We start from the raw sequence: 26,915 nt of genomic DNA, 5'->3' as shown, positions 1-26,915 counted from the left end.
ACTGATTAATTTTGAAATATATACATCTGAGGCACTATACTTTTGAATACCATTTTCTGTGCAACAGGAAACAAAATGGACTATTGCTTTCAGATATTGATGAGGGTAGGAAGTATCTTTCTGCTTAGGATGCTGGATAAAATAAAGTACGGCTTAACATCACAGTTCATAATGTTTTTATAACAGTGGGAAGTTAATTAGGCATCATTGCAGAACTGGTATCTCCATGGCAGTGTTTTACTTTCCCACCTCTCTGCATTTTCATCTCCAGTCCTCAAATCTACACTTTCCCCTTTCTGATTTTGCCTAGACTTCCAAAGGAGAAGGTTCCTTTTTTAAAAAAAAAAAATGAAAATTAAAAATTACAGTATGCAATGCTATCCACTTGGAAGCAGAAGAAAGATCGTTTTATAAAATAAAAATCTTTTCATTCCATTTTCCTATTGTAATTTAAAGTACTAGTTTTAGCCAGCAAAACCTTCTAAGACTTGGTGTTGAGTATATTACAGAACCACATCTCTCCAATGGAACTGACCATTTTGATCATGCTGAAAAAACAGCTGGATGTTCCCTGTTTGGTATATCAGCTTGAAGGTGTTTTGATGTAATTAGGCCAGCTCTCTGGAATGTCCTAGTGTGGGAAGTTTGAGTGGCCTCAACTTTAGCTATTTTCCAGGAGCAGCAGAAAATAAAGAATCCAGAGCCTGCCTGGGGATTGACAGCAAATGCTGTGTCAAGTTATATAGCTATATTTTTTTATTATTTATTGCTTTACTACTTGTTATGAGTCACTGAGAATCTTTTTATGATTATGGTGGAATATGAATGCAATCTATCTATCTATCTATCTATCTATCTATCTATCTACCTATCTTAGTCACAAAAGAAAGAAAACTTGTTTGCTGGTATTTCCTTCCCAATGCAGAGGCCAGAATCTGGAGATTTTATCTTAAGTGCACCAATGGTGGATAGGAAGCAGCAGCATGAGAATGAGAAAGGTGTTTTTGTGGTTGTGGCAAGGTTCCACACATCCTAGAACTTACATATTGAATCAGTCCATTGTTCTAGCTGTATTAACATTTATACGATTAGCAGTGTTTCTCCAAAAATTCAGATGGGAAATCTTATCCTATCCTGTGAGGGATGCCAGGAATTGATCATGGGATATTCTGCACATAAAACTTCAGACTTTTCTGTGAAAAGAGAAGAATGTGATTTACCCCCTTTGCAAATGTTAGGAACACCACTGGCCCAGTTCTAGGTTGCTTCTCTCCTTAATTAATTTCCATCCATTGCTTCTTGTCCTGCCTTCAGGTGTTTTGGAGAATAGGTAGACTCCCTCTTCTCTGTGGCAACCCCTAAGATATTGGAATGCTGCTATCATGTCACCCCTTGTCCTTCTTTTCATTAAACTAAACATATCCAATTCCAGCAATTGTTCTTTGTATGTTTTAGTCCCCTAATCATCTTTATTGCTCTTCTGTGCACTCTTTCTAGAGTCTCCAACATCTTTTTTACATTGTGGCGACGAAAAGCTGGATGCAGAATTCCAAGTGTGGTCTTACCAAGGCATTATGAAGTGCTATTAATACTTCACATGATCTTGATTTTATTCCTCTGTTAATGCAATTTAAGACTACATTGGCAGCTGCAGCACACTGCTGGCTCATATTTAAGTGATTTTCCACTAGGACTCCAAGATCGCTCTCACAGTTACTACTACTGAGCCAGGTACCACCTATATTATACCTGTGCATTTGGGATTTTTTGCCTAAATGTAGAACCTTACTTTTTTCACCAATGAATTTCATTTTATTAGATAGCACGCAATGTTCAAGACTGTCAAGATCCTTTTGTATCTTAAATCTATCTTCTAGAGTGTTGGCTATTCCTGCCAGCTTGGTGTCATCTGCAAATTTGATGAGTTCCTCATCTATCCCCTCACTTGTCAGGTAGTGGTGAAAAAGTAATCTATGTGGACAAAAAAGTTTTTATGTTTCTGAGACAGATTCCTGGAAAATCACTGACTTCATCTCTGAATCTGCCTACTGCACTTATTTTTTTTAATCCCTGCTGGGGATGGCAATCCAGAAAGAATCAAGGCAATATCACTTGTGCTTCATTAAACAAGTTAATTTCCTGCCTGATCCCCCTGAGAAATCAAACTGTCTCATTTTAAAAGCCCACTGAAGCATGTACTAAGGGCTCTGTTGGGATGAATTCACAGAGCCTTATAAATGATTTTCCCCATGTATGCTTCTGAAACCCACTGTCCCTTAAGTCCCTGGTGAGCAGTGATGCTCTTTGGTGAATAGAGCAGGGTTAGTTACTGATAATTGGCCATTTTATCCTGACATACTGTAAGGCTTTTACACAAGTGATGATTCTAATGTGCTCTTCTTTTCATTCTGCTTACAAATCACTATGTTAAATAGATTTCTAAGATTCATAATCAATTCGTTGTGAGTTAGAACAACTCCCTGTAATCATGGTGTGTGTAAACTATCTGAAAAAAGATACTAAATATTGCGCTGTTTGTTTCTTGTTGGAAATATCTTTTTCTTTAATTTTAAAGCTGTCCTTATATTCATAAAACAGTGAAATTCAAAATTTGAAAAATATGGTATTATGCATGTTCGCATGTGTGCGTGCCCCTACACACACAAACGAAACTAAAATTTGCTGGTGAAATATGAACTAAATATGAACCAACTCCTTCAAACATGAGCGCTAGTTCAGTGGAAAAGATAAATGGTTTGGCACTAAAATGTCTTTGCAATATGTAAGTTGAAATAGGTATTTTCTAATGCTGAAAGATTGCAACATAATTGTATCTCAAAATACATGATGCATAACATAACCTGAAACCTAAGAAAACACATCCTTTTTAAGAGGATGGCTTCCAGCTTTGAAACTGGGGAGCTTACTTGTTGTAAATGGGAGGGTGCTGCCTAAGAAAGAACATGTTCTGCATGAGCATTTCAGTCAGCATAATTAAAGTCCTTACTTAACTCTTAGTGGGGAAGGTTTTATAAATAACTATATGTGTAATAGAGTATTAGTGGAAAGAAGGGTCACTATGCAGGTAGAGAAAGAATTAACCTAGCAATGCTTAACTAGGTATTTACACATTTGCTGCCACTTTTGAGAAGGGGGGAGGAGCAGAGCAAGTCCCACAAAGATACTGTTTAATTTTTAAAAAATGTGCAGTACTAAAATAAATGCTTCTTATCTCGTTTATGCTGAAAAAAATAAAAACAAGCAGAAACAAGGAGGATTCTTGGTATGCTGTTTGATTATTTCTCATGAAATAGCCCACCTCTCCAAAACTGATACGTTTTATACTTGTCTCATTTTTGTGATGGCTGCAACTGCTATGATAAAATCTGCAGCAGGAGCAACACTAATTTGCTGCCACAAGGTAAATAATAGTCACAAGGTAGTCATAAGAAACATTCTTACACCCTTCCATATGAGTGGACATCAACACTGGCTAAAACATTGGGAGTTGGTACAAACAACTTGAAAATATGCAAGTTGTGAAAGGCTATTTAAAGATATCAAATACGGTAACTATTGTTAAGAACCATAGTCATTGGATTTTCCCCCCCCTTACTTAGCCTTTCTGTAATCAAGATCAACAGTAGATAACAGTGTTTTCCCGATATTTTGGATCACTCAGATAATCCCAGCTAGCATAAGCAATGACAAGTTATTGTTAGTGTAATTATTTGGGCATGGGGGAGGTAGAATTTTTTTTAATGCCAGTTAAAGATTTTTATGCTGACCACTTGTTAGTGTATAACATAATACGTAACACAAACTAAGCCTATGCACTACAGGAAAACATTCATCTGATTGTTTATATTTACCCAAATCTTACTTTGTGCTGTTATAGTAGTTCTGTTTTGGAAGAGGCAGCTCTTGTGTATTCAGGAATTCACTGAGTGGGGTGACTGCTTCTTTTTTCTAGTGGGTGATGTTGACAGTCCAGCCCTGCCTTTGTTTGCACAGCACATTTAATCCTGGGTTTTTAATTTTTTTTTAATCTTTCCACAACCATTCAGAGAAGATGATAATTTTCCAAAATTAAACACTTAGCTTGATTGCTGTTTTGTTAATTGCCACATTCACAACCCCCCCTGTGTTCCTGCCTATTTAATATGGATAATGCTGCAAAGATGATCAACATCAAATTGGTACGCAGGTGGATGGGCAGCAATACTGAGGCTTCCCCATCCTTGCTTATTCAGATGGATTGCTTTGCATTATTGCACGAAGGAAATAATTATTCTGAAATAGAAATCCTTTCCAAAAATCACACAGACAAACAATAAGCACAGGAATCAGAATCAAGAAACTTCTTATTGCATTAAGAGTATATGCAACAAATTGTGCAACAAGGAATTGATGGAATATTTTAGAAAGCGCTGCCAATCTTTTTATAATAATACAATAGTATTACCATAGTCAATTTACTTAACACAGAAATTTTGAGATTAAAGAATTAATCAAATTTGACAGTCTCACTTTTAACCTATGATTCGATGCAGTCATTAACACAAAAATCTTGATTTCAAAAAGAATTTTAATAGGATATAAACACAGCAGATATCTTGAGTTGTCTTTGTTTCTAATTCTTAGTTTCTATACAAGAACACTATTGAAGTGACCTTCATTTATTCTACACAGCATCACTTTTTAAATGAGAAGTATAAAGTTTAGGGTTTAACAAAATGTGAGATCTGAGCTGTCATATAGCCAAAGAAGCATGGCTTTGGTTAAATTATTTTGTTAGGGTGCTGATAAACCAAGAAACCCAAAAATCTGTTTGGCAAGTAGGAATGGGAAGAGAGCCAGATTAAAATTGAAAAAATTGGATAGAAGTCTCAGTTATAAACACACTCTCCTCTTTTTGCTATATATCCACTTTTTTTCCTCCAAGACACGATATCAGCCATTCTGTTGTAAAAGGCAGCTATGATAATCAAGCCATACAAAAATGTCATGTCTACTTTACAAAAAGAAAACAAAGCCTGCCACAGCTATCTCAATTTTGTGGTCAAAAACTTGCAGCAGGTGTGTACTAAGTTTTGTAAGATTGTACATCTAAAGACATGTCATCTGAGAGGCTACCAAATTTGACAGACATTTTGTTACATCAGCAAAATGACAGATATACCACTATTAAGAAAAATATACTTGTGGGATTTCTCAAATATATTTATAGAATATATTATCATCATAGCAGATCTGTTGGTAAAAATTCATCAGGCAAATTAATTCAAAAGAATTGAAATGTAAATAGCATCAGAATGTCTTACAGAAATATCATGGGGGAAGCTATATCCCATAATATTCCAGGTCAGAAATTTTCAGAAAAAAGACCATCTAAAAACAGTAATCTCTGTCTTAGACAGAGCATAATATATAAAATCATTGAAAAAAGTTTGTTTATAACCAAATCACATATGTACAACTCTTATATAAGGAGATTATGACCTGCTATACACATTCTGTTAAGACAGACTAACAAACTACATTATGGATTACTGCAGAGGTAAGCAGCCTTTTTTTGTGGATAAAGGTAACATAACAGTTTAAGAGTGCTGAGGGCCACAAATTTGAGTGAATTATCTGATGTCAAACATGGGTGGAGAGTTGTTGTTTTTTTTTTTTAAAATGTGGTATGTCAGTTTTGAACTTTCACAGCATTTATCTATGTTTCAGCCCAAAGTGGTGGAACATTCAGCTGTGACCAAGAGAGGTGCTAAGGGCCAGAAGAAAGTATTTGTACATGGCTTTGAGGCTACAGGTTGATCTCCTGTGATTTAGCACAATGTGTTTGTCCTTGTCTATAAGTTGCAGCATATTCCATGTCTTTAAATCTCTACTATATTAACAGGTTATGCAGGTTACTACTTCTTTCTCTTGGTTATATGAAAGGAATTGGTGAACAGATAACTGCTACAGCAAGCAGGAGTTAAGTAGCTGCAGTAGGATGTTCAGGAGACTACAGGAATGCACAGATTGGCATAGAACTCCTGAAATTTCCTGATTATGTGTTAATCCATAAAACTACTCCTAATAAACATCCTGTGATAAAAATAGTTAATTACTCTATAGGCATTCTTCTATATCCTACTTTTTTGGAAGAAATGATATAACTTCTATCAGAAGACAGTTTTTAAAGTTTCAAATGGTTGAAATTTGAAATAAAATAGGTATGTCTGTTGCAAAATGAAAAGGAAGGTTTATCTGAGATATTTTTATATATCATGGCTTAGGACTCTGAATCTGAAAAAGCTGCTCCAGATGAACCAGTCGAACATCACCAGATCCATATGTGAAATATTCAAATTGACTATTTTATTTGTTTTACCTATAGTACAGAAATCTCCCCAGACTGCTTGCCTTGCCTTGGGAACTAACAGATAAGATTCCATGGAACTGATCAGGCTTAAATCTCTTGTAGCTGTGCATCGACTAGCTGGGCATTTCCCAACACAATTTAGAAAACATCAAGCTGGAGGCTCCTCAATCAGAGGCAGCATCAGAATAACTGGAGCAGATGGTGATATAAGACATTGAAACACATAGACTCCATAAATAGAGTCCAAGTGTTTCAAGCACTTGAAAGTAAAGCAAAGGCATTCAACGAAACAGACTTCATTGATTGCCTTCAAAGACTGCCTTAATGAAAAACAACTGGCTGCAGCCTTATTTAAGAAGCAGATCTGATCCTGAAACTATGAACTTTGGAGTAATCTTGCTTGCCTCTCTGAACTTCAGACTGAATCTTGACTACTCTTTGTCTGTTCCTGTAGAAAGTGAAACTATTCAGGCAAGCCTTATCTTCATAGAGTCTGATTTATGTTCCTTTCCTTGTCTTTTCAGCCTTGAGTAAATTGCTTACCATTACCTAGCAATTCTGTGTGCATATGTGTGTTTGAAACTTGAAACAGAACAGTATAGAAGCCATGTGGCTGATATACAATTGGCATACAGCAACTGAAAAGGGAATAATGACATGTACTGCACGCCTCCAAGCTTGTTCACATAGGAAATTAGGATGTACATTTGAGAAAAGGCCCAGTTAGCAACATTTCATAAAACAATAGCCTAGCAGGCAAATGGATAAAATTGACAGTGGTGCAGAAGACCTCAATTCCATTTAGAGAGTCCTTCAGGCCTATCACTTCAGTAAAAGCTGAAGAACTGAAGAGAGCCCTGCAGATACAATCAATTAAATAGGAATGTATTGGATGGAGAATTTTATGGAAGGCAAAAGGGACAGATGGAGAGATAACTGTTTCCAAGAAATGAAAAGAAATATATGGGTAAATGAGTAGGCAGATGGCTAAGCTGAGGATATAGGTCAATTCTTACGAACCTGAGAAAAGCATTCAAGTTTGTTTCTGTTAAAAATGCTTAATTAGATTAATTAAAGAGAAGAGAACTGACATAAATACTTTTTGAGCATGAACTCAGAACATGAAATTTTCTCCATCATTTGTCCTTATTTAAAGTCTGTTACCCTTTTCTTTCCTTCAAGAATTTAATAAAGACTATGCAAACTATAAATGTATGCCATGATATGTAAAGCTACAACTGCCTGTAATACACTTTTCTGATATTTCTTGCATAAGCAGTACAGCTTGCAGTTAGAAATATGCTGCATTTTCCAGATTAACAAAAAAAAAAAAAAATGAGGACAGCAAATCAAAATGTTTGGTATCAATGCCTGAGTCAATGTCAAACCTGCCCTATGTAGTCCATTCTCTGCATTCCTATAGCTCTCACTTTAAATCCCTGTAGCACCCAGCACACCATTTCTACTTGCTTAAAAAGTGCTGAATGCTAATGCTTCATTTCTAATTGCCAAATATGTGCTCCATCTTTGAAGCCTTTTAAACACTGTGTACATATACTTAATATGCCAAAATCCATTGCACTTTATCTGGATAATTGAAGAGAAAGCCAGATATAATACAAATATATCACCTTTTAATAATCACAGCTTTGTGACAGAAATAATCGGGAAGAAAAGAGCAAATGGACAAATGGGGAGCAGGGAGACTGGCTGACAGGAACAAAAAAAGAGCAAAACACATACCACCTAAAAACAATGGGTCTATACAAAAAGAGGAAGGGCAGACATTTGGAGATTGCTTCATGGATTGCAAGTTTAGCCAACCAAAGAATGGAGATTACCTGAGGCTGGTGAATAGAGCAATAGCAGATGACCAGGTAAAATGAAAAGGAAGCAGAAAGGAAGGACAAAAGAGCACCACTGCCAAGAATTACATTTCTGCTTAGATCTCAGTTGTATCTTTGGTGCCCAATTCAGTCTGACATGTTGAGCTGACAAAGTTCCTTACTTCTGGGAGACAGAATACTCAAATATTGATACCGAGACTTTTTTAATTCTTGTAGTAGTTGGGGTGGCATTAAAAAGGCTTCCAATTTTGGACTCAGAAATGGATTTGGTTAAAGATTGTATGGTTAAATGGGCTCAGAATATCCAGGAACCAATCCCATTGGATTTATGGGAGATAATTTGGATTAGAAATGTTAAATTTACACAGGCTCAAAATTTAAGGGAAAATTTTTACAATTGTTAATAAAACTTTTTCAATAAAAAAAGGCTTCCAATTTTATATGTATCACATAAAATTTTCATCCTCTTGTTATAGCCAAACCAAAACAGATTGTTGTCGGTTCTCATATTCTATAGTTAATTCTTCTCTTCATTAAGTTTTTGACCAGAGTCACTACCTGTCAGCTTTTCCACACTCACCTTTTTAGTCTTATATAACGAATACATGTACAGACATTGCAGATCCAACAGCATCAGGATACTTTCCCCCACACACTCCTCTCCCCCACACACTTCTCTCCCAAGGAAGAGTCAGTGATTCAGTCATCCATGATTATCTTTAGTTAAAAAACAATCGATGGAGAAAACAAGACAAAGTCCAAAAGAAATTCTGGTTCTTTCTATAGGTTGCTGTGGTTTTATTTTTGCTGCTAAGAATGCTAATTGTACAGCTATTATTCAGTTGTTATGTGGCTCCAGATGTTTTCCTTCCAGATCATGTTTCTAGTGTGACTACCTCAGAAACCAATTTGTTTTTGTTCTTTAGGAACATGAAGTTGTTCCACCAGCTAAAGACTGTGAGTACTGAGTGCCACCATGTGAGCAATCCAAGAAACTATGAGATGAGCATATGGATTTTAATGGCCTGACATGGCTGTTGTTCTACTCGCATGCCTGCTCTAGAGTTGCACTTATTTGTAGCAGCTGCAGAATCCAACCTCAATTTGCCCCAGATTAATACATGGGAATATTATTGGTAATTAAAAACACTAAAAATGTAGTTACCTGCCTGATGCACATTGCAGCATTGCTGTTGCTTCTCCTCATTAATTCACTATCCCAGATAAGCCTACTGGAAGAAGGCAATGTTTTGGGAGCTGTTAAGTATTCTTCTGCTATTAAGACTATCAGAGCTATATCATGGGTACCATAAATTCACCAGTTACAGCAAAACCTGGGAAGAGATCTGTTCCCATCTCCCAGTGCTTAAAAGGGAAGGAGAAGAAATAACAAGTAGCAAGATCTATAGATAATTCTAGAACTTGATTGCAATATTTAATGGTTCTGAAATCAAGATTATATTCTAAACAGCAGATACCATGTCAATGAATTGTTTAATTTTATTTCCTTATGTTCATGAAGAAAATCATACTGGTGCTTTTTGAACTGCATCTTACCTGCTTGGTTGGTGGTGATGTTCACTGAGGCATGCTGTGGTGGGAATGGGCTTTTATTGGAAACGCCACTGACAGCTTGGATCTCAAAGGTATATGGTGTATGGGCCCACAGGTTGCTGATGAAGACTCGAGTTCCTGTAAGCCCCAATTGTCTTGGTACAAAATCCACATTGTCATCACAGCGGGAGCAGCTACGACGATCTGATCGACACTTTTTGCAGACTATGTTATAGGTCACATCATCACGACCTCCTGTATCCCGAGGTGGGTGCCATTCTAATATAATTGAAGTCTCATTGACAATAGAGATTACATTGCGAGGTCCTGAGGGAACACCTGTTAAATAACAATTTGCAGATCAAGGCTATGCAAGTAAATATATGGCTGCAGTAAAATATATAACTTTAGTGGTACTTTAAAACATTTTATTTTAAAACACTGGAATATTTGGTTTATTTCAGTTTTGTGCAAAATATTTACAATTTAAATCAATTGCAATAATCCACTTGGGAGGTGACCATATAAGTGACTGCTATATCTCTTGTGTTTTTCTAATGTGGGCTTCTATTGAGGATGGTTGAGATGACAGAGACTTTCTCATGTTCCAAATGATTTTTATTGCCTTCTCCATGATATAAGATAAATATTTCACATCCCCAAATATTCCTCTCTTGAAAAACTTGATTCAGCTTGCTCTGAACTTCCCACACCTGCCTGACGTATTACAATCAGCAGTCATGTAGGAAGAATTTTAGTAGTGTGTTTATTTTAAATTAATATTTAGTTTTTACTTAATTTCTTTTTACTTGTAAACAGGTTTGGGAGAATTATTATCTTAAAAGAGAATATAAGCAATTATAACAAATGTATTTCATACACAAATTCTCACTGATAACCTTAGCTAACAAAATGGACAAGTGATGAATGTTTTGCCAAAGTTTCTCTTTTTATTTCAAATGATACCTATTTTAAAGAATGAGGTTAATTTAAATGAATGGCAGAAAGGTATCAACAAATTTATTTGGGCAGAGAAAAAACCAAGAGTAAAACTTAAAATTATACAAGATATTCGTGAGAGAGGTGGACTCAAGGTACCGAATCTGAAATTGTATTATGATGCTGTGGTGTTAACATTAATTAGTGATTGGGTTAACTTAACAAATGTAGATGTACTCCTCCTGGAGGGATGGGATTTACTTTTTGGATGGCATGCCTATTTAATTTTTAATAAAAAGGTTGACAGGGTTTTTAAGTCTCATATTTTAAGAACTTCCTTACTTTGGGTTTGGAAGAAATATTATAGAAGTGATTCAAAAATTCCATTATGAGCTATTCCATGGCATGCAATAGAAGGGATAAGGAGAGGAGTTAAGATGGATAGCATTTCTTATATACAATTACTTAGATGGGATGGTAAAAATTGGCAATTAAAATCCATGGAAGATTTAACACAAGAAAATATTATTTTTTCATGGTTTCAGTATAGACAATTATTGGAAAGATGGAAGATAGATTGTAAGGTGGGTTTGCTTAGAGAGGATGAGAATTTGTTAAAACAAATAAAAGATCAAAGATGAACCCATATCAAAAGAATTTATGGGGTGTTAGTGGAACTGGATTCAGAAGCAGAACTAGTTAAAGATTGTATGGTTAAATGGGCACAAAACTTTAATGAATCAGTTCCATTAGATACTTGGGAGATTATTTGGGTGAGGAATGTTAAATTTACACAAGCCCAAAACTTACGGGAAAACTTTTATAAAATGTTTTACAGATGGCACCTTGATCCACAAAAAATGTCTCGTATGTATTCAAACTTGCAGCCTAAATGTTGGAGATGTGGTTGCCTGGATGCTACTTATTATCATATTTGGTGGTTATGTAAAAATATAAAAGCTTTTGGGATTAAGATATGGTGGAATATTCAAAGAATTTTTAAAAGAAGGATAAAATTTACTCCACAATTGTTTTTGTTGGGTATTGTTTCCGACTGTGACAGTAAAGAAATTATATTAATGTTAAATCTAATTACAGCGGCTAGGTTGTTAGTAGGGCAATGCTGGAAGAAGGAATCTTTGCCTACTTTGCAAGAATGGTTTCTTAAAGTTTCCTATTTAGCGGAAATGGCAAAGATTTTGGCTTTTTTGAAAGATCAATCGCAAGAGAAGTACCTTTTGGTATGGAAAAGATGGATAAATTTTATACAATACAAGTATGATATAAAAAAATATTACTTAGCTTTTGAATAATTTATATTTAAAGTTTAAGATATTTTTTAGATATTTTTTTTCTTTTTCTAATTTCTTTTTTTTCTTTTCTTTTTTCTTCTTGTTTCTTTTCTTTTTCTCTTTCTGTTTTTTAAGTATTGGTGTTAAAGTATTTTATGATTTGTTTAATTATTGTAACTAAATTTGTATATGGTTCATTTGTGTTTAAAATTTTTTCTTTTAAATTTTAATTAAGCCTGTATTCAGCTCTGGGAAGGCTGGGGGAGGGTTGGGGTGGGTTGGGAGGGTTGGGGGAAGGGAACTTTTTTTTTTTGTAAAATTTTAAAAATTTTCAATAAAAAAAAAATGGACAAGTGATGTTCCTAGAAGAGTTTTTTTACTGGGCTCATTTATTTCGGTTACCTTGAGGCATCTGATGTCAGCAAATAACCCATAGATTGTGTATCTTGAGTACATTCTCTCCCCATGCAACATGGTACCAATATGGTATCATTCACTTAACTATTGTCTTTGGAGATATGATTCAAACTAGATTACTTTTTGTTCCTTTCAAATAATTGTACCTAACTAGAATACTAAAAAAAATCTATTTTCTGAAAAGCACACACACACACACACACACAGAGAGAGAGAGAGAGAGAGAGAGAGAGAGAGAGAGAGAGAGAGAGACCAACAATTTGAATTTGAAAGTCAACTCTTATGTTCTGAGAGGGAAAAGAAGCGAAGGGAGAACTGTAGAGTCCAAAGCTTTTTTCCTTAAAGTACTCTCCTGTAGGAGTGGCTCTAAACTGAAAGATAGCCAAATAAAATCTGCCATTCATGCTTTGTAAATATAGTTTATCTTTATATATAAAGAGTATAGCTTTTATATTATTTGCTGCTGTCTCTAGTGCTGAATAGAAAAATTATCTTGATTCTATTAGTTTTTCAGTGTAATGAGGGACTTTGGTTGTACTCCTGTCTTAGCAGGCAGCATTTGCCAAACTGAATCAGTATAATGTCATTTCTACCAATAAAGGAGAATATTTGTAGCTCAGTGTTGAAATGAGGGGACCTGTGTGTTCTCTGAACAACCAAGCTTAGAGAGCATCAAGGACCTCTCAGAGTTATTTCTCTTAGCAGAGAATACTCCATGTGGTCTAGATATGGCTAAGGTTAATAATCTAATCTACTCTTTATCTTACTAAAAAAATGGTATGGATATCTTGACATTTGCCCCCAAACCTAACCCCATTACTTTCCTTAGCTAATAGGAGAAGGAGGGAGTTAAAACGTAGGAAGCAAAGGCGAGAGTTAGAGAATTTCACTAATTTAAATGAATCCATGTCTCCAGGACCAGATGAATTATTTTACGATACTAAGGAAGGTGACTGCAGAGCTATTAACAGTAATTTTTAAGAGTTCCCCGCAAACTGAGAAGTCTGGAAGAGTGGAGGAGAACAAATGTCTTCCAAGTTGGAGAAAGGAAGCCCAGAAAATTGCAGCAACTCTCAGCTTTTCATCTCTCTGACCCAAAATCCTTGACCAGCTTATTCAACAGCATATTAGTGAGTACATGAACGAAAACGTAACCAATAACAAGATCCAGTATGAGTTTGGCACAAATAAATAATGTCTGACTAACTACGTGATTTTTTTCTCATATCAACAGATCCAGGGAATGCTGTGAACATCTTCTTAGCAAAGTATATCTCTCATGATATCCTCATTAATAAAATGGTTAAAAAAATGGTCATATTATAAAACTGTTAGATGGATCACCATAGCCAGTGAGTATTCAAACATGATGCAATTTCACTTTAGGGAGAAGTATTAAGATTGCCAGAGTATTCTCTTTTATCAACATTTGTATTAATCATCTGGTTGAAGGGATGCAAAGTATCCAGCAAAGTATCCAGCAAATTAATTATCCAGCAAATCTATCTCTTCAAAGGTACTACTTGTCTCCTTCCACAATTACTGGCAATGGGTAAGGGTGGGGTTGACTAATAATGAATGGGAAAAACTAGGTGAACTTTCATGGAGGGAGGTAATTACAAGCAAAATGTTACAGGATTGATTTGATGGATGACCTTGAAGGATCCCACTTCTAGTTTCTTAGACAGTCTGGTAGAGACCAAAAACTTGGCAGAGAGCCAAATGTTGTTTCCTTCAGCTATCAGTGGCCCTACCTATAGATAGGTGATGGGTGTTCATAGCCTAATTATAGCCTAACTTGTTCCAGTTCTGTTTCAACAGGACCTGGAGAGCAAACTGCTCTTGCAAAAAATCCACAGTTCCTATGATGGAGCTGTCTCCCCTTGGGTTCTCTGGTAAAACTCTCAGATCTGTGCCATAGAAAACCTGAAGGGGGTCATAGCAATTGGCATGTGGAGAAAGTGAGTGAGCAATTAGGGCTGGCTTGTTCCAGTCTAGGTCTGCTGTGATTAATTTGAATTCTGCTATGTACAGTATGACTCTTCTCTTACCCTGCATAACCTGATGAATCCTGCAGGTCACTGTAACCTCTCTTACTGGATTTCTGAAGTGGACCCTGGATTAAAACATGAACTCTTGATATTTATCCATAATTGGGGATACTGGTTTTGATAATGGGGAATGCCCACTGAGCTGTTGAGACTGTCAGTACAAAGGAAACTTGTGATTGGTTGATCAGAAATTCTGCTACTCAGGTTCTCATAAATAACTCGTATTGCACTAAGAAGATTCTCCTCCTTTCTGATTCTCCTGAAATCTTTCTGGCAGACTTCCATGACTTCTCTGTAACACAAGTTGCACTCTTGGAACTGTTGCACGTGCCAGGTCTATCAAGGGTGCAGTCCAGTTCAAATTCTGCATCTGTTGCATTAGTTGGAGTGATGCTGCTGATAAATTGTCTACTTTGTTCTCTACACCATCCTAACCTCATAAAATGGTATCCACTGTTGTTTCATCAGCTGCTTTTCATGCTTGTGGGTCAGATGCCAAGCTGGGTTTTTTGTTGCACTCTATTTGAAATTTTTGTGAGTTGAGAAGATTATGTCAGGTGCAAAAAACCAGGTCCATATATACGGGTTCAATTTAACTGTTTTATTGCTGAAAGCCCATGCACAGAAATCTTCTTAGCTAATGATCAGCACCTGGTAAGAGCTAGGTAAATTTCAATGGCAATTAAGGGGGACTTGTTTGTGGTTATGTAATGACTCTCAATTTCTCTTTTTACCTCTCCCTTTGGCTCTGTCAGTCCTTCCCCTAGACTGGATTGCTACATCTGCATTAGATGATCATCATTATTTAGGGCTTCTTTTTTATGCAATAAAAGCAAATTATTTATTTGAAGCTTGTCCTTGGCTTTTCCTCTGCTAACTCCTGGATGCTGGTTGAGTTTTATAGGAAGAGATTTATTGCCATGCTCTAAGCCAGCAGTTCTCAACCTGTGGGTCGCGACCCCATTTGGGGTCGAACGACCATTTCACGGGGGTTGCCAAACAACGTGATCCGCCATTTTTTCCTCAGCTGGTGGCACCGCGCATGGGAACGCCGTTGCACATGCGCGGCGCGTCCTTATGACCGGGGTCGCCAGAAAAAAAAAAGGTTGAGAACTACTGCCCTAAGCAAAGCTCTGACAAGTACAAAGCAACTATGCTGATAAAAAAAATAAGTCATATTTGGTTGGTTGTTGTTCATTGACAGTACAGTATCTCTCATCTTTCAGAGTCATATGCTGAAGACATCACTTTAATATTTGAAGTAAAAATAAGGAAAAGAAATGAGGGTTTTGACACATGTAATTCACAATAAAGCAAGCAAACTGTTATTCTCTGTCCATTCTTCTCTTTCAGAAAATAGCAATAGCAACAGCACTTAGACTTATATACCATTTCATAGTACTTTACAGCCTTCTCTAAGTGTTTTACAGAGTCAGAATATTGCCCCAGTAATCTGGGTCCTCATTTTACCAACCTCGGAAGGATGGAAGGCTGAGTCAACCTTGAGCCGGTCAGGATCAAACTGCTGGTAGTTGGCAGAGTTAGCCTGCAATACTACTGCATTCTAATAATTTTTGCACCACTTCTGGTGTCTCCAAGCATTTTCCCATCTCTGTACTGACATCACATAAATACAGAAAATCTGATTTGCTTACATTTCTGTTTCAGCTGATGCTCAACCAATCTATCTTGTAACCATCATGCTCATGACCAGACTCCAACAACCTGGTGTTCCCCTTTTCTACTTACAACTCTCCTTATTGTTTGGATAATTTTTTTAGCAATATAGTGGCTTGTTTTGCTAAAGACATTTTAACTGGTGAATATCATTAAATTTGGATTATTTAAGTATATTTAATTGATTTGTTTGTATCCTTTAACTATAATTCTCTTTTTATCTGTATTAGTCAATACTTGAAGCAAATTCTGGATGGAGGTTAGGAGAAGGAAAGATGGACATATATTTAATTTATTTATTTATTCGACTTATATGCCACCCATCTTGCCTGGAATTAAATTCACCAGGTTTTAAGTAATTACAGTCTGGAAAGTAGTACATTGGGCAAGACTGTCTTAGCTTGTGATGAAAATTCAAAGCTAGATGATGCTATTAGATCTCCAATGGATCCATATTTGCAGAAATTAGACAACCAGAACAAATCTTTTAGGTTTAAACATTCCATGAAATACATTTCAAATTTCAAAAAAATCCACATACCTTGAAAGCAGGCATAAGCTAGCCATAATACATGTCAGATATAGTAAGCTTGTATTGATACTTCAGTGTGTAAGATTGAAAGAATAAACATTTAGTGAAGTCTTTAAAAAGGTCTCTTTTTATGTGTATTTGAAGTTACTATGTATGAGCAACAGGGACATCAGAGTTTAGACTATACTATTATCCATAGCAAATATCAATCTATGAATAACAAGGCACTTTACAAGGTAAGAATTTAGTTCTGATTTTCTACAGAGGCAACAGGATAAAAAGTCAATTAACTGAAGTTTTATAGCCGCAGAATTCCAGTGTGGACCATAGTGGAAAACACATGTACATATATAACATGAAAACTAAGCAGGCAATTGCAGAAGAAAGATCTCAGTACAAAGTAAACAGCATATGGGCTAAGCTTTGTTGAAAAAGAACAGTAAGGTATGAATCTGATAATTGGATTCAAGCTGTAATATACAGTGTTTAGTACTGAAATTTTCAAAATCAAAACTGAAGCCAAATGTTTCAGTTCTGATATTATTGACATAGAAAATTGGGCATAGTTTAAATAAACCTTAAACAAGAACATTTTAGAAATATTCTTATGGCTTTACTTTCATGTGACATTAAACAGATATATGTGCTAAAACATCTACAAGTTCATTGTATTTTAGTACATTTCTATCAAACTATATTTCATTATTTCATCTGATAATGACAATAGCAATGATCTGATCAACACAGAAGGTTCAAGATTTTCAAGACAATTGGGAAAAATGGTTTGGAGCTTTTACCCAGAAATGGTTGATTTTACAAAAGTTACTCAAGTGTGGAATATATAAAAACAACAAAAAATAACCTCTTTACTTTCCTTGAATTACAAATATCTTCTAGGAAATCCCCTTTAGTGATATTATTTACTCCTATAGGAAAAAAAAATCTAACAAAAAAACATTGATCTCCATATATCTTGTCTACATTTTCAAGCTGAATAAATAATATTTATTCATGTATTTATTGTTTATATGTTCTGTCTTTCCTCTGACTTCCCCTCAACTATCCTGTGCAATAAATTCAGATCAAAATAATCTAGCAAGCCTCGTGATTAAACAGAGACTTGCAGAGGCAACCACAGGTTTCTTTTGTTTTCTTCAGAATAATGAAAGCACTGATGCAGCATCCCGCTACAAATCTCTTGGTTGTGTACATGTGACATCACAAGGCATATAAAAATGGGTTAGAATTTGCATAATGATGCTATAATAATACTTGATTGTTTCCCATGCCCCAGCCTCTGGCCCCTAAGAGTGATTTCTTGAACCAGGAACTTCCTAGTCAAAACACAACAACGTAACCATGAGATTGCACTAATTCCCAAAAGTAACTGTGATAATAGGGTAAACATATATCTTTGCCTTTACTAAAGATTCTGCTTACAGTGAGGAAATGAAGAGCTCTTTATTGGGGCAACTTTATTCTTTCTCCCAAAAGTCTTAACTTCTTTACAAAACGTTCTAATATCTGCTTTCTCATATTCTCTTTGTCTCTTTCCTCAAAATTGTCTTTGTCCCTTGTCTAATTCCAATGTGGCAACTTTAGCAAACCCCTTTTGTAAAGCCAATGTAAAAAAAAAACGCTTTCCACATCTTTCCTTTAGTTAATGATTTGTGCGTATTTTTAAATTGATAAGTCATCATCCAGTTCCCTTTGTTAATCCATTATTTCCACCTCTTTCTTGTAAGCTATCCTTTTTGAATCCATCTTGAAATTGAAGTCAACTTCAATGTTATTCAATGGGGCTTGTTCTTCTCCAGTAACACCTTCTGATTCTTTTCTAAAGGTAAGTAATTTTAAAACTTCCTGTGCCCATTCATTAAAAAATATTAGTGTCCCATCATATTACCAATAATTTCAACGCAAAACACAACATTTTTTCAGGACAAATAATTCTTTCAATTCATTTAAAAGCATTTAATCAAGTCTGTCTGAGCCCCTAATTCATTTAAAACTTTCTAAAACCAACATTGACAATCCTTTTTGCTGTACATTCAGAAAAATCTTTTTGCAATTAATCTTTACATTTGTAATTCAACTTTTTTCAAAGGATTGAAGAAGACTCATCTGGGGATTTCAACAGAACTTGCCAGTCTGAAAATTCTCTATTTTTAAAAAGTAGCAAACAAATAAATCTAAGGCATAGTTGTCAAACTTGCCACATCACTTGATGTGTCATGACATATAGCAACTTTTTTTGCATTGCCAGTGCTGGGGTCGGCGCGGCCTATGCATGATGCAACGGCCCGTGGGCTGGCACTTTGACACTCCTGATCCAAAGTGACAAAAAGGTGAGTCTTAGGTTATCTTACAGTGACATCACATTAAAGGTGACATCACCTGCTATAAGCATCATGAAATTCCACATCTCCCAGCCAATCACAAGCTGACTGCAAAAATGCAGTTCATGTCATCTGCTCACAAAAACAAAACAAAGCAAACACCTACCTGTCCAGACTATATATGGGTAATCTCTGTAGAATATTCTGGTGAGATTTTGGCAAGCCAAATCCTATGTTCAAACACTGTTTTCAGCTGCAATGTGTGTTCTATTCTAGAAGAACTTCAGTAACCAATGATGGTACACCAAATGTCTAGAAATTGTTGTTTAACAGCAATGCTGACCCAGTGTTTCATCCAGATAGTGGCTATGCACATTTGATGATGCTTTTCTATCCCCCTGGCTTCCAATCCTTTTCCTTTCTTTGGCAGGTATCTACTGTAAAGGCCTGGCCTTTCTACTGATACACATTTTGTATGAACCATCTGACACTCCCATTTGGTTCAGCAACTTTGATAAAGAAACTCTGGAAGAATCTTACTTTCTGTGGAGGTGAACAGGACATTTAAACAAAATACAGTAGCAGAAGTTCATCACAGTCATTTAAGAGTTGAATGGCAAATCAACACATTGTGTGTGTTCTTTTTCTTGGACTGGGTGTGTGAATGAGTACTAATTTGAAAGATTTTGTGGCTCCTTCTCATTTATTTGAAAACTAGTCCTGTCATCACTAGGGATAGCTTTGCTGGACACCACATCATTAACACTGGTGTGGAGAGGCTGCTGGTCAGTTTGTTGGGATCAAGGAAAATAATTAACTGGCAAGTGTTTCAACATCTTAATCAAAAGAAAATGAATCAAAAGCAATTCTGTTGAATCTGTCACAGCCTACCTCTACTCAAGCCTGGAGGGTTTTCCGGCTGCTGTCTCTATTCCAAATTCCCTACTTCCCTCCTCTTTCCCCCTTTCTTCATAATTACATTCAGAGAGGCACTTTGAGAGAGCTTCTCTGATCTGTTGCCATGGTTACACAGATGAAAGCGTTGTTAAAATTGCTAGAAAAATGCTGTCCTTTTAACAAAAATTCCATTCCATTTAATTTTTTCTCCTATCAGCACAGATAAAGTATTTGTCATGAGCCATCTAGCAGTAAAGGCTTTACCATGTACACAGAAGACAAAAACAGTGCTGTACTTAAAAATGTAACCATATTGAATTCATATACGCACTCACAGTGAAAGCTTACAGAATTGTAAAACATATTAATTCTTCCCAATGAAAAATAATGATCCTTTCTCTAGATTTCTTGACCCTTCCTCTCACCACTGAGGGAAAAAAAACCCATAAGATTATTTTTTTTTTTTTATTTCTACTCTACAAATGCTAAAGCTCACTAACTCAATTTTTTCTGATCTGATGTTTTCCAGATGAGTGAGGATTAATATTTGCAGAATCTCCAGTTAGTCCAATGAGAGGAGTATTCTGGAAGTTGTAATTTCACCCCACTTGAAAGTTGCAAGACTATGGAATAGTGACTGACTGGAAACATTGGCCACTTCAAACTTAATCCACCTTGGGAGATCAGGTTGGAAGAATTTGAACAAAGTAGTCAATTAAATCTTTTTCAGTATTCTATTAATGCAGCCTTACAATGAAGTAAAATTAGCTTATCTAGTCATGTTTCCTGTGCGGTTTACCTGGGAGGGCTGACAGCCAGTCACTGATAGAAGCTTTTATCAACTTATTTGAGTATTTTGTGGCAGACTTTTGAAAAATAGACATTATAGTTCTGTTGCCTTCCTCAGTGTAATTCAAAATAAAAAATCCATGTGGCAAACATATCATACTGTATTTCCAACACTATTCAGTAAATAGGTAAACCATGAGATAAACTCATGGTTTGATTCTTTTTTAATTAGGCAATACATACTGTTCAGTAAGCTATGATTATCTTAGCAAATCAAGAGGCAGTAAGGGAGGAAAAATTTACTTGTCCTTATGTGCAGGCTAGCTCAAATTGGAAGCTGGATTGTTTAATAAACCTGCAGCCAATGGAGATTATTAAACTCATTTATCACCAGCTTGGCTTGGGAAGGCCAGACAAGTATCATTAGTTAATATAAAGTTTTCAGACCTATTGCGTTTCCTTCATGAAGACCAGAAGTGGGCAACCTATAAATTCACATGCAATAACAAACTAATTTCTAACACCATCTGCAAGAAATCAGTAAGAGATATCTAACTCTTTCCTGCAATCAGGCCTAGCACAACTTGCTATGGCTGACTGGATGCAGTTGCCTTGCCTCAGCTGACTTACCCTGGCCAACTTGCCATAGGATAACTTGCTGCATAACAATTCATTGTTCACTCAAGAGAGGGACAAAGAGAATTGCAATGGGCCTTGTCTTGCTTTAGGTTTGAACCTTCTCAAGTTAGGAGTTCTCAAGGTTGGGGCAAGCTGCAATTCTACTTGTGTCTGTCATGAGTTATCCCTTATTGATTTGTCCTTCAGAGAGTTGTCCTATGGACAAGTTGACTGGTGAGTTGTTGTCCCACAGGGAGTTGGTTGGGGTGAGTCGGCAAGGGCAAGCCGGCTGCGGCAAGTTGTCTCTTTCTGCATGAATCTGCTGCTTGTGGGAGGAAAGAATCAAGAAAGAAGTAAGAGTGCCCAAACAATTTTGCGCTAGCCCCACCCACTCCTTGTTTTAACCCCATGTACTGCCTGATAACCAACAAATTAACCTTTGGGGAGTTTGCCTCTTCCCAATTAGGAAGAGCCAGGGAATTCTGTTTAGGATTCCATTCAGAAAAATATGCAGCAACAGAAAAATAGTGTAATGAAGGGGGAAGTATGCTACTTTTTAATATCACTAAATAAGAGCAAATCAGTCATAGGCTTCTAATTGTCAGGAACAAAGAATCAGGACTATACGTTAAACTGAAGTTCAGAAGATGTATTGCTCAAGCCTATACACAAGAAGCTAGTCAACTAAAATTCACCGCTAAACTGGCACCCAAATAAGAGTCAATGAAATTTAATGAAAATTACATCCCTAGCACTAAATGAGGACTTTAAAAGCATATTAGTGAAAAGCTCTACAAAGCAGGATATGCACTGGAAAGGAAGTGAACAGCAGCAACAGCTAGCATACAGTACTAAATTTATTTACTCCTATGGCATGTGACGATTTGGGAACAGAACATCTGGCACCTCAAATTAAAACATTTTAAAATTAGGTCTTAACGAGCAGAAATAAAAACCAACAAATTGACTTTTTTTACATACAGTACTTCTCTAGTAAGGCATAGTGTAAATCAGCTATATAACAAGAGGCAATAAAAAACAGATTTATTTACTACACTCCCTGTTACCAGTGATCAAGCAGAATATGGAAATTAATCTCTTATTCCAAACACACATTAGGCAAGTCATAACTACAATGCAATTACCTACAGAAGCATTATGCAGAAAGTAGTATGCTAATGTAGACTTCTGTCTAAGCAAGCTGCAAAGGAAGTTAGAAAGGTCAACCTCTTCCCTGGAAATGTAAGAGAGCCCAGCAGTCTCCAAGCAGTAAAAAAATAATTTTCAAAATGTCTCTGCAATATGGTATTGCAATAAATCAGACAAATTAATTCCAAAATATTAATTTGTCCAAAATAATATTAAATTACAAATGAAATGTAAATTGAAATAACAGATAATGGTAGAAATCACACTGAACTCAAGGCTGAAAAATCAAGAAGACTATCAAGGGATGCTTTTTCCCCAATATGGGATTGTCAACCCATTGTCTTTTGCTCCCTTCATAGATATTATACTGTAGATAATCCCATTTCTTTGGCACATTGAATGCACACATATTCAAGTTAAACTTCACAGATCCTAAATTTCTAGCTTTGGTGAGCCAACAGACTAAGTACTACAATTAATATATCTCTTATGAAGAGATAGTATTTATGTCCTAAATGTTTAAAAAAATGATAAATTCACATGAAAAGAAAATTACTACTAATGATGAAAGATCATTACGGATTTATTTTGTGTCTAATACAGTGCTTCTCAACGTTTGTGTGACGGCGACCCCCGTCACACAAACATGCTGCGCATGCGCGGCGCTGCCCCATGTGTGGCGCCCCCATGCGTGGTGTGGCACGGCACGCATGCGTGGTGTGGCGTAGCACGCATGCGCGGCGGCGCCCGCATGCGTGGAACACGTGCGCGGCAGTGCCCCCATGAGCAGCGTGCATGCGCGGCGGCGCCCCCCGAGGGGGAAAAATGGCGGATCGCCTTGTTTGGCGACCCCCGAGAAATGGTCGATCGACCCCAAATGGGGTCGCGACCCATAGGTTGAGAACCGCTGGTCTAATATAACATAGATGCCAATAATCTGAGTGATAGTCATTTAGAAAACTCAAAGTTTTCTTCTTTTTATTGTACACTTATTTCTGGCTGTCATTAACATTTAATGGTTAATATCATCCATCTCTAAATTGTGAGTCTTTGTTCCCAGATCTTGTAATAATAGTTGTTGATGAGTTTTCTTTTCTTTTTTTTCTTGCATTTCTACTACTGCTGTTATTCTGCTAGGAAATACTAATTTTGTTGAGATCCTTTTTCTTGTTGCTGCATGTTAAAGAATGATTTTTTTTTCTTCTTAAATAGATTTCCTATATTTTTAATCAGCTATGTACTGGTCAGAAAGCTAAGGGTTAAAAAACATTTTTCAGTCTATTAAAAATAATTTTAACAAGTTTATCTTTTATGTGTACATATTCTTCAAAAATGATTTGGACATGATGTGAGCAATTCTCTGCTAGTCATTAAATCAGCCAGACTTTTTTTAGGCTTCAATGCAGGTTTGAAAAAATATGTAGTTGTCGCCTTTTTTAGGAATTGTCTGCTGAAAGTTCCTATGACTTTTAAATCTAAACCTGAAAAAAATAATCAGACTGCTGTAGTAAATGCAGGAAGATGTTGAGCTGGCACTTGTTTGATGTTCAGTGTCCTTCTAGATCATTTCCAAAAACATGATTATCACTATGGTTATCATGCAGGCTATTCCTGAATGTTGTTTCTCCAGATCTATTTAAGAAGAAGGATCCAGTTAGCTTTGAAGCCAACCTGTTTTCAAAAATAAATACTAGTACTTACTAGTACAAGCTACCTCAGATGGATCAAAGTCAGACCGGTAGTATCCGTTGCGACAAGTGCAGATAGCAGCAGCTTCTGATGTGGAGCGACTATTGGGAGGACATTGTGTGCAGATTCCTATTCCTTGATGAGCTTTGAACATCCCTGCTGGGCAAGCTACAAGAGGAAAGAAAATACATCTTTTTTTGAATCAAGATTATATAGCACACACAAAAAATTAAACTTGCTTTGATACATGTTCCCAAAAATTGTTGAAAAATGACATTATCATAGTTTTAATGTAGCATTTACTCCTCTAATTTTAATAAAATTCATGAGGAAATGTCTTGAAAGCAGGCAAAGAGATAACTAATCTATGGATAACTAATTTATGGATGTCTTGGGACTGACTTTGTTGCTTATTCACTTTGCTTCTAAACCACATAATAACTACAGCTGTTTGGTAAACCCAATAATGAAAAAGGACAAGAATCAGGATAAATCATCAACTGCAGTTATAATGCAAACAGCATTTATAACATCCTCATAGTTAAACATTGTTAAGTTATAAAAGCCCTGACTGTATTAAATACTTAGAAAAATATTAATATTTTCTCTTGTCATTGAAAAAAATTTAAACTAGACTTCTGACAAATCTTTGTAGGAAATGAATTTAATAGACATGGCATTTCTACTGAAGTATCCTTTCTCTTTTTACCTCTAAATTCATTTAATTTGATAGAGGCATCTGTAGAATAGACTTAGATGAGCACATGCATTCTAGATTAGATTAATGTTTAAGAAACCTTTTTTCACAATTTTTCAAGCTAACTGAAATGGATAATGCCAGCACTTTGTATTGAACCCAGACGGAATCATAGCTACTGCAATTGGTAAAGAACAGGCATAGAATGTGATCATGCTGGCATGTTCCGATAGCAATCTAACTGCCCTATTTTAAAATCTGCAAAAACTCACAACTTTTTAGTAAATATTTTATTAAAGAGTCTGAAAGTTTCTGAAAGTAGGAGACAGAAAGCACCATATTTGCAGCAATCCCTAAGTAATAGGAATTGGTTCTGAGTCTCCTTAATGCCAAGGTATTCTTTTATGTTGTTTTAACAGTGAAATGGGTGGTATATAAATTTAATAAGTAAATGAATGTGAATAGCAATCTGAGGGGGCATATTTTATTGGGATTTTTTGCATTTATAATATCACATCTGAAAAGTTATCTGATCAATTTGTTTAATATGGAATTCAGGGCTGTGAACTAGTCTGAGAAATAAAAAAAAATCCAGAAGGAAGTGGCAAACAACCTCTCTGCAAAAAAATCGTATATATCCTTACAGTCAGTAGGGATAAAGCTCAATTTAATTTTTTAATATCATAATGTACAATTGTTCAAAATCCAGTACAATTCTCATTCAATTTATTATTGTACCATTCTGCCAGTTGAATTGACCAGCAATAACTCCTAAGCTTATTCATCATAAGCATACCGATGACATATAGACTGACCTTTCTATCCAAGGAATTTTGGTGATATGTTATGATGGAAATCCTGACCAAGTCCTGGAAAGTGGAAACTATCAAGATTTGGAAAGGGTCTAAAAAGTTGATGTTCAATCCCAGCAAGTCTAAACTGCTGCTGTTTTTTTTGTATGCTCATGTGGTGCTCTAGATACAGTAGTTCTGAGAATCATGGAAATAGCTAGATGGAGGTTGTGCTCACCTGTTGGTAGAAAAAAATTGCTCTTCACATATAACACTAGTACTATAGGCTTTCCATGAGTTACCACAAATTTCTGTGTGAAATTCAAAGTGTTACTTTTCATGTACAAAGCCCAATTGTACCTCTCGGATTATTGCTTTGAGTAGAATCTATCTACTCAGTCTACACATCTCATGGGGTGATCCTGAAAGTTCACTACATGGGAGATTTGGAGGGAAGGACCATAAGCCTGTGCTTGTCAGTAATGATCTCAATTTTCTGGAACAGCCTTCCCAAGAGATCCTTATGGCATTCCCATTTCTCCATATTAAGGAATGTGTACAAAACAGAGTTAACACAAGTCTTAACTATTTAAGATCAATGGATACTCATCATCACATTTTGTTTCATGATATATTAACTTATTTTAGTTTCTGTTGTAAATCACCATGAATATTCAGAGGGCTTAACATTATAAAAGTTAAACAAAAACCGAATATCCTGCTTCTACTAAATATCCTACTAAAGTAATTCAGATAAATATCTGTTTGAAGAATTCTAATAAAATATCATTTTCAAGCTTGCAAATGGAATTATTCCATTTTAATGTCTTATGTGCTCATGGCTAGATATGAATGGTATTGTAAAAGTTTGTTTCTTTCACAAACTGCCCTAAAACTATCCCAAAGGTGTTTTTTCAAAAAGCAACTGGACTTTCTTGTTTTTCCTCAAAGACATCTGAAGCGAAATGTCTTTGAGGAAAAACAAGAAAGTCCAGTTATCTTTTGAAAAAGCACCTTTGGGACAACCATGACCTGGATGACAAAGAATCTCCATACACATTTACCCTAAAACTGCTATTGTTGTAATTCTTATTCAATTTAGATGCAAACATAAATGGTGGCACTGGCAAGTTAATCAATGCTTTGTACTGATCTGTTAGTATAATAAAGATTTTTACTATTTACTGTTATCATGGTACAATGATAATATAAAACACTTGCAGTTATAATCAATAGCATTACTGTTGGTATTCATTTGGATTCA

General features: G+C 35.9%; 1 protein-coding gene across 7 annotated transcripts in view; it reads right to left on the bottom strand.

Annotated features, from left to right (window-relative positions):
* The window catches only part of EPHB1 (EPH receptor B1), a 407,526-nt gene that overhangs the window by 84,767 nt on the left and 295,844 nt on the right, over window positions 1-26,915 (bottom strand). For 6 of the 7 annotated variants that reach the window (XR_005558711.1, XR_005558712.1, XM_039360062.1 and 3 more), the window contains exons 4-5: window positions 24,176-24,331; window positions 9,778-10,113 (exon numbers count right to left, since the gene is read on the bottom strand). Coding sequence is in view for 5 of the 7 variants with exons in the window: in XM_039360062.1 (XP_039215996.1) it covers window positions 9,778-10,113; window positions 24,176-24,331 (492 nt within the window). In the remaining 2 variants the exon portion in view is untranslated. Of the gene's footprint in view, window positions 1-910; window positions 1,194-9,777; window positions 10,114-24,175; window positions 24,332-26,915 lie in introns of those variants that run through there. The other variant, XM_039360067.1, reaches the window with a different exon arrangement.

This window comes from Crotalus tigris, unplaced genomic scaffold (assembly GCF_016545835.1).
Source record: "Crotalus tigris isolate CLP2741 ecotype Arizona unplaced genomic scaffold, ASM1654583v1 scf7180000019154.1569036, whole genome shotgun sequence".
Classification (NCBI taxonomy): Eukaryota; Metazoa; Chordata; class Lepidosauria; order Squamata; family Viperidae; genus Crotalus; species Crotalus tigris.
The sequence above is the reverse complement of the archived record's forward strand: the minus strand, read 5'-3'. Positions and strand labels throughout refer to the sequence as shown.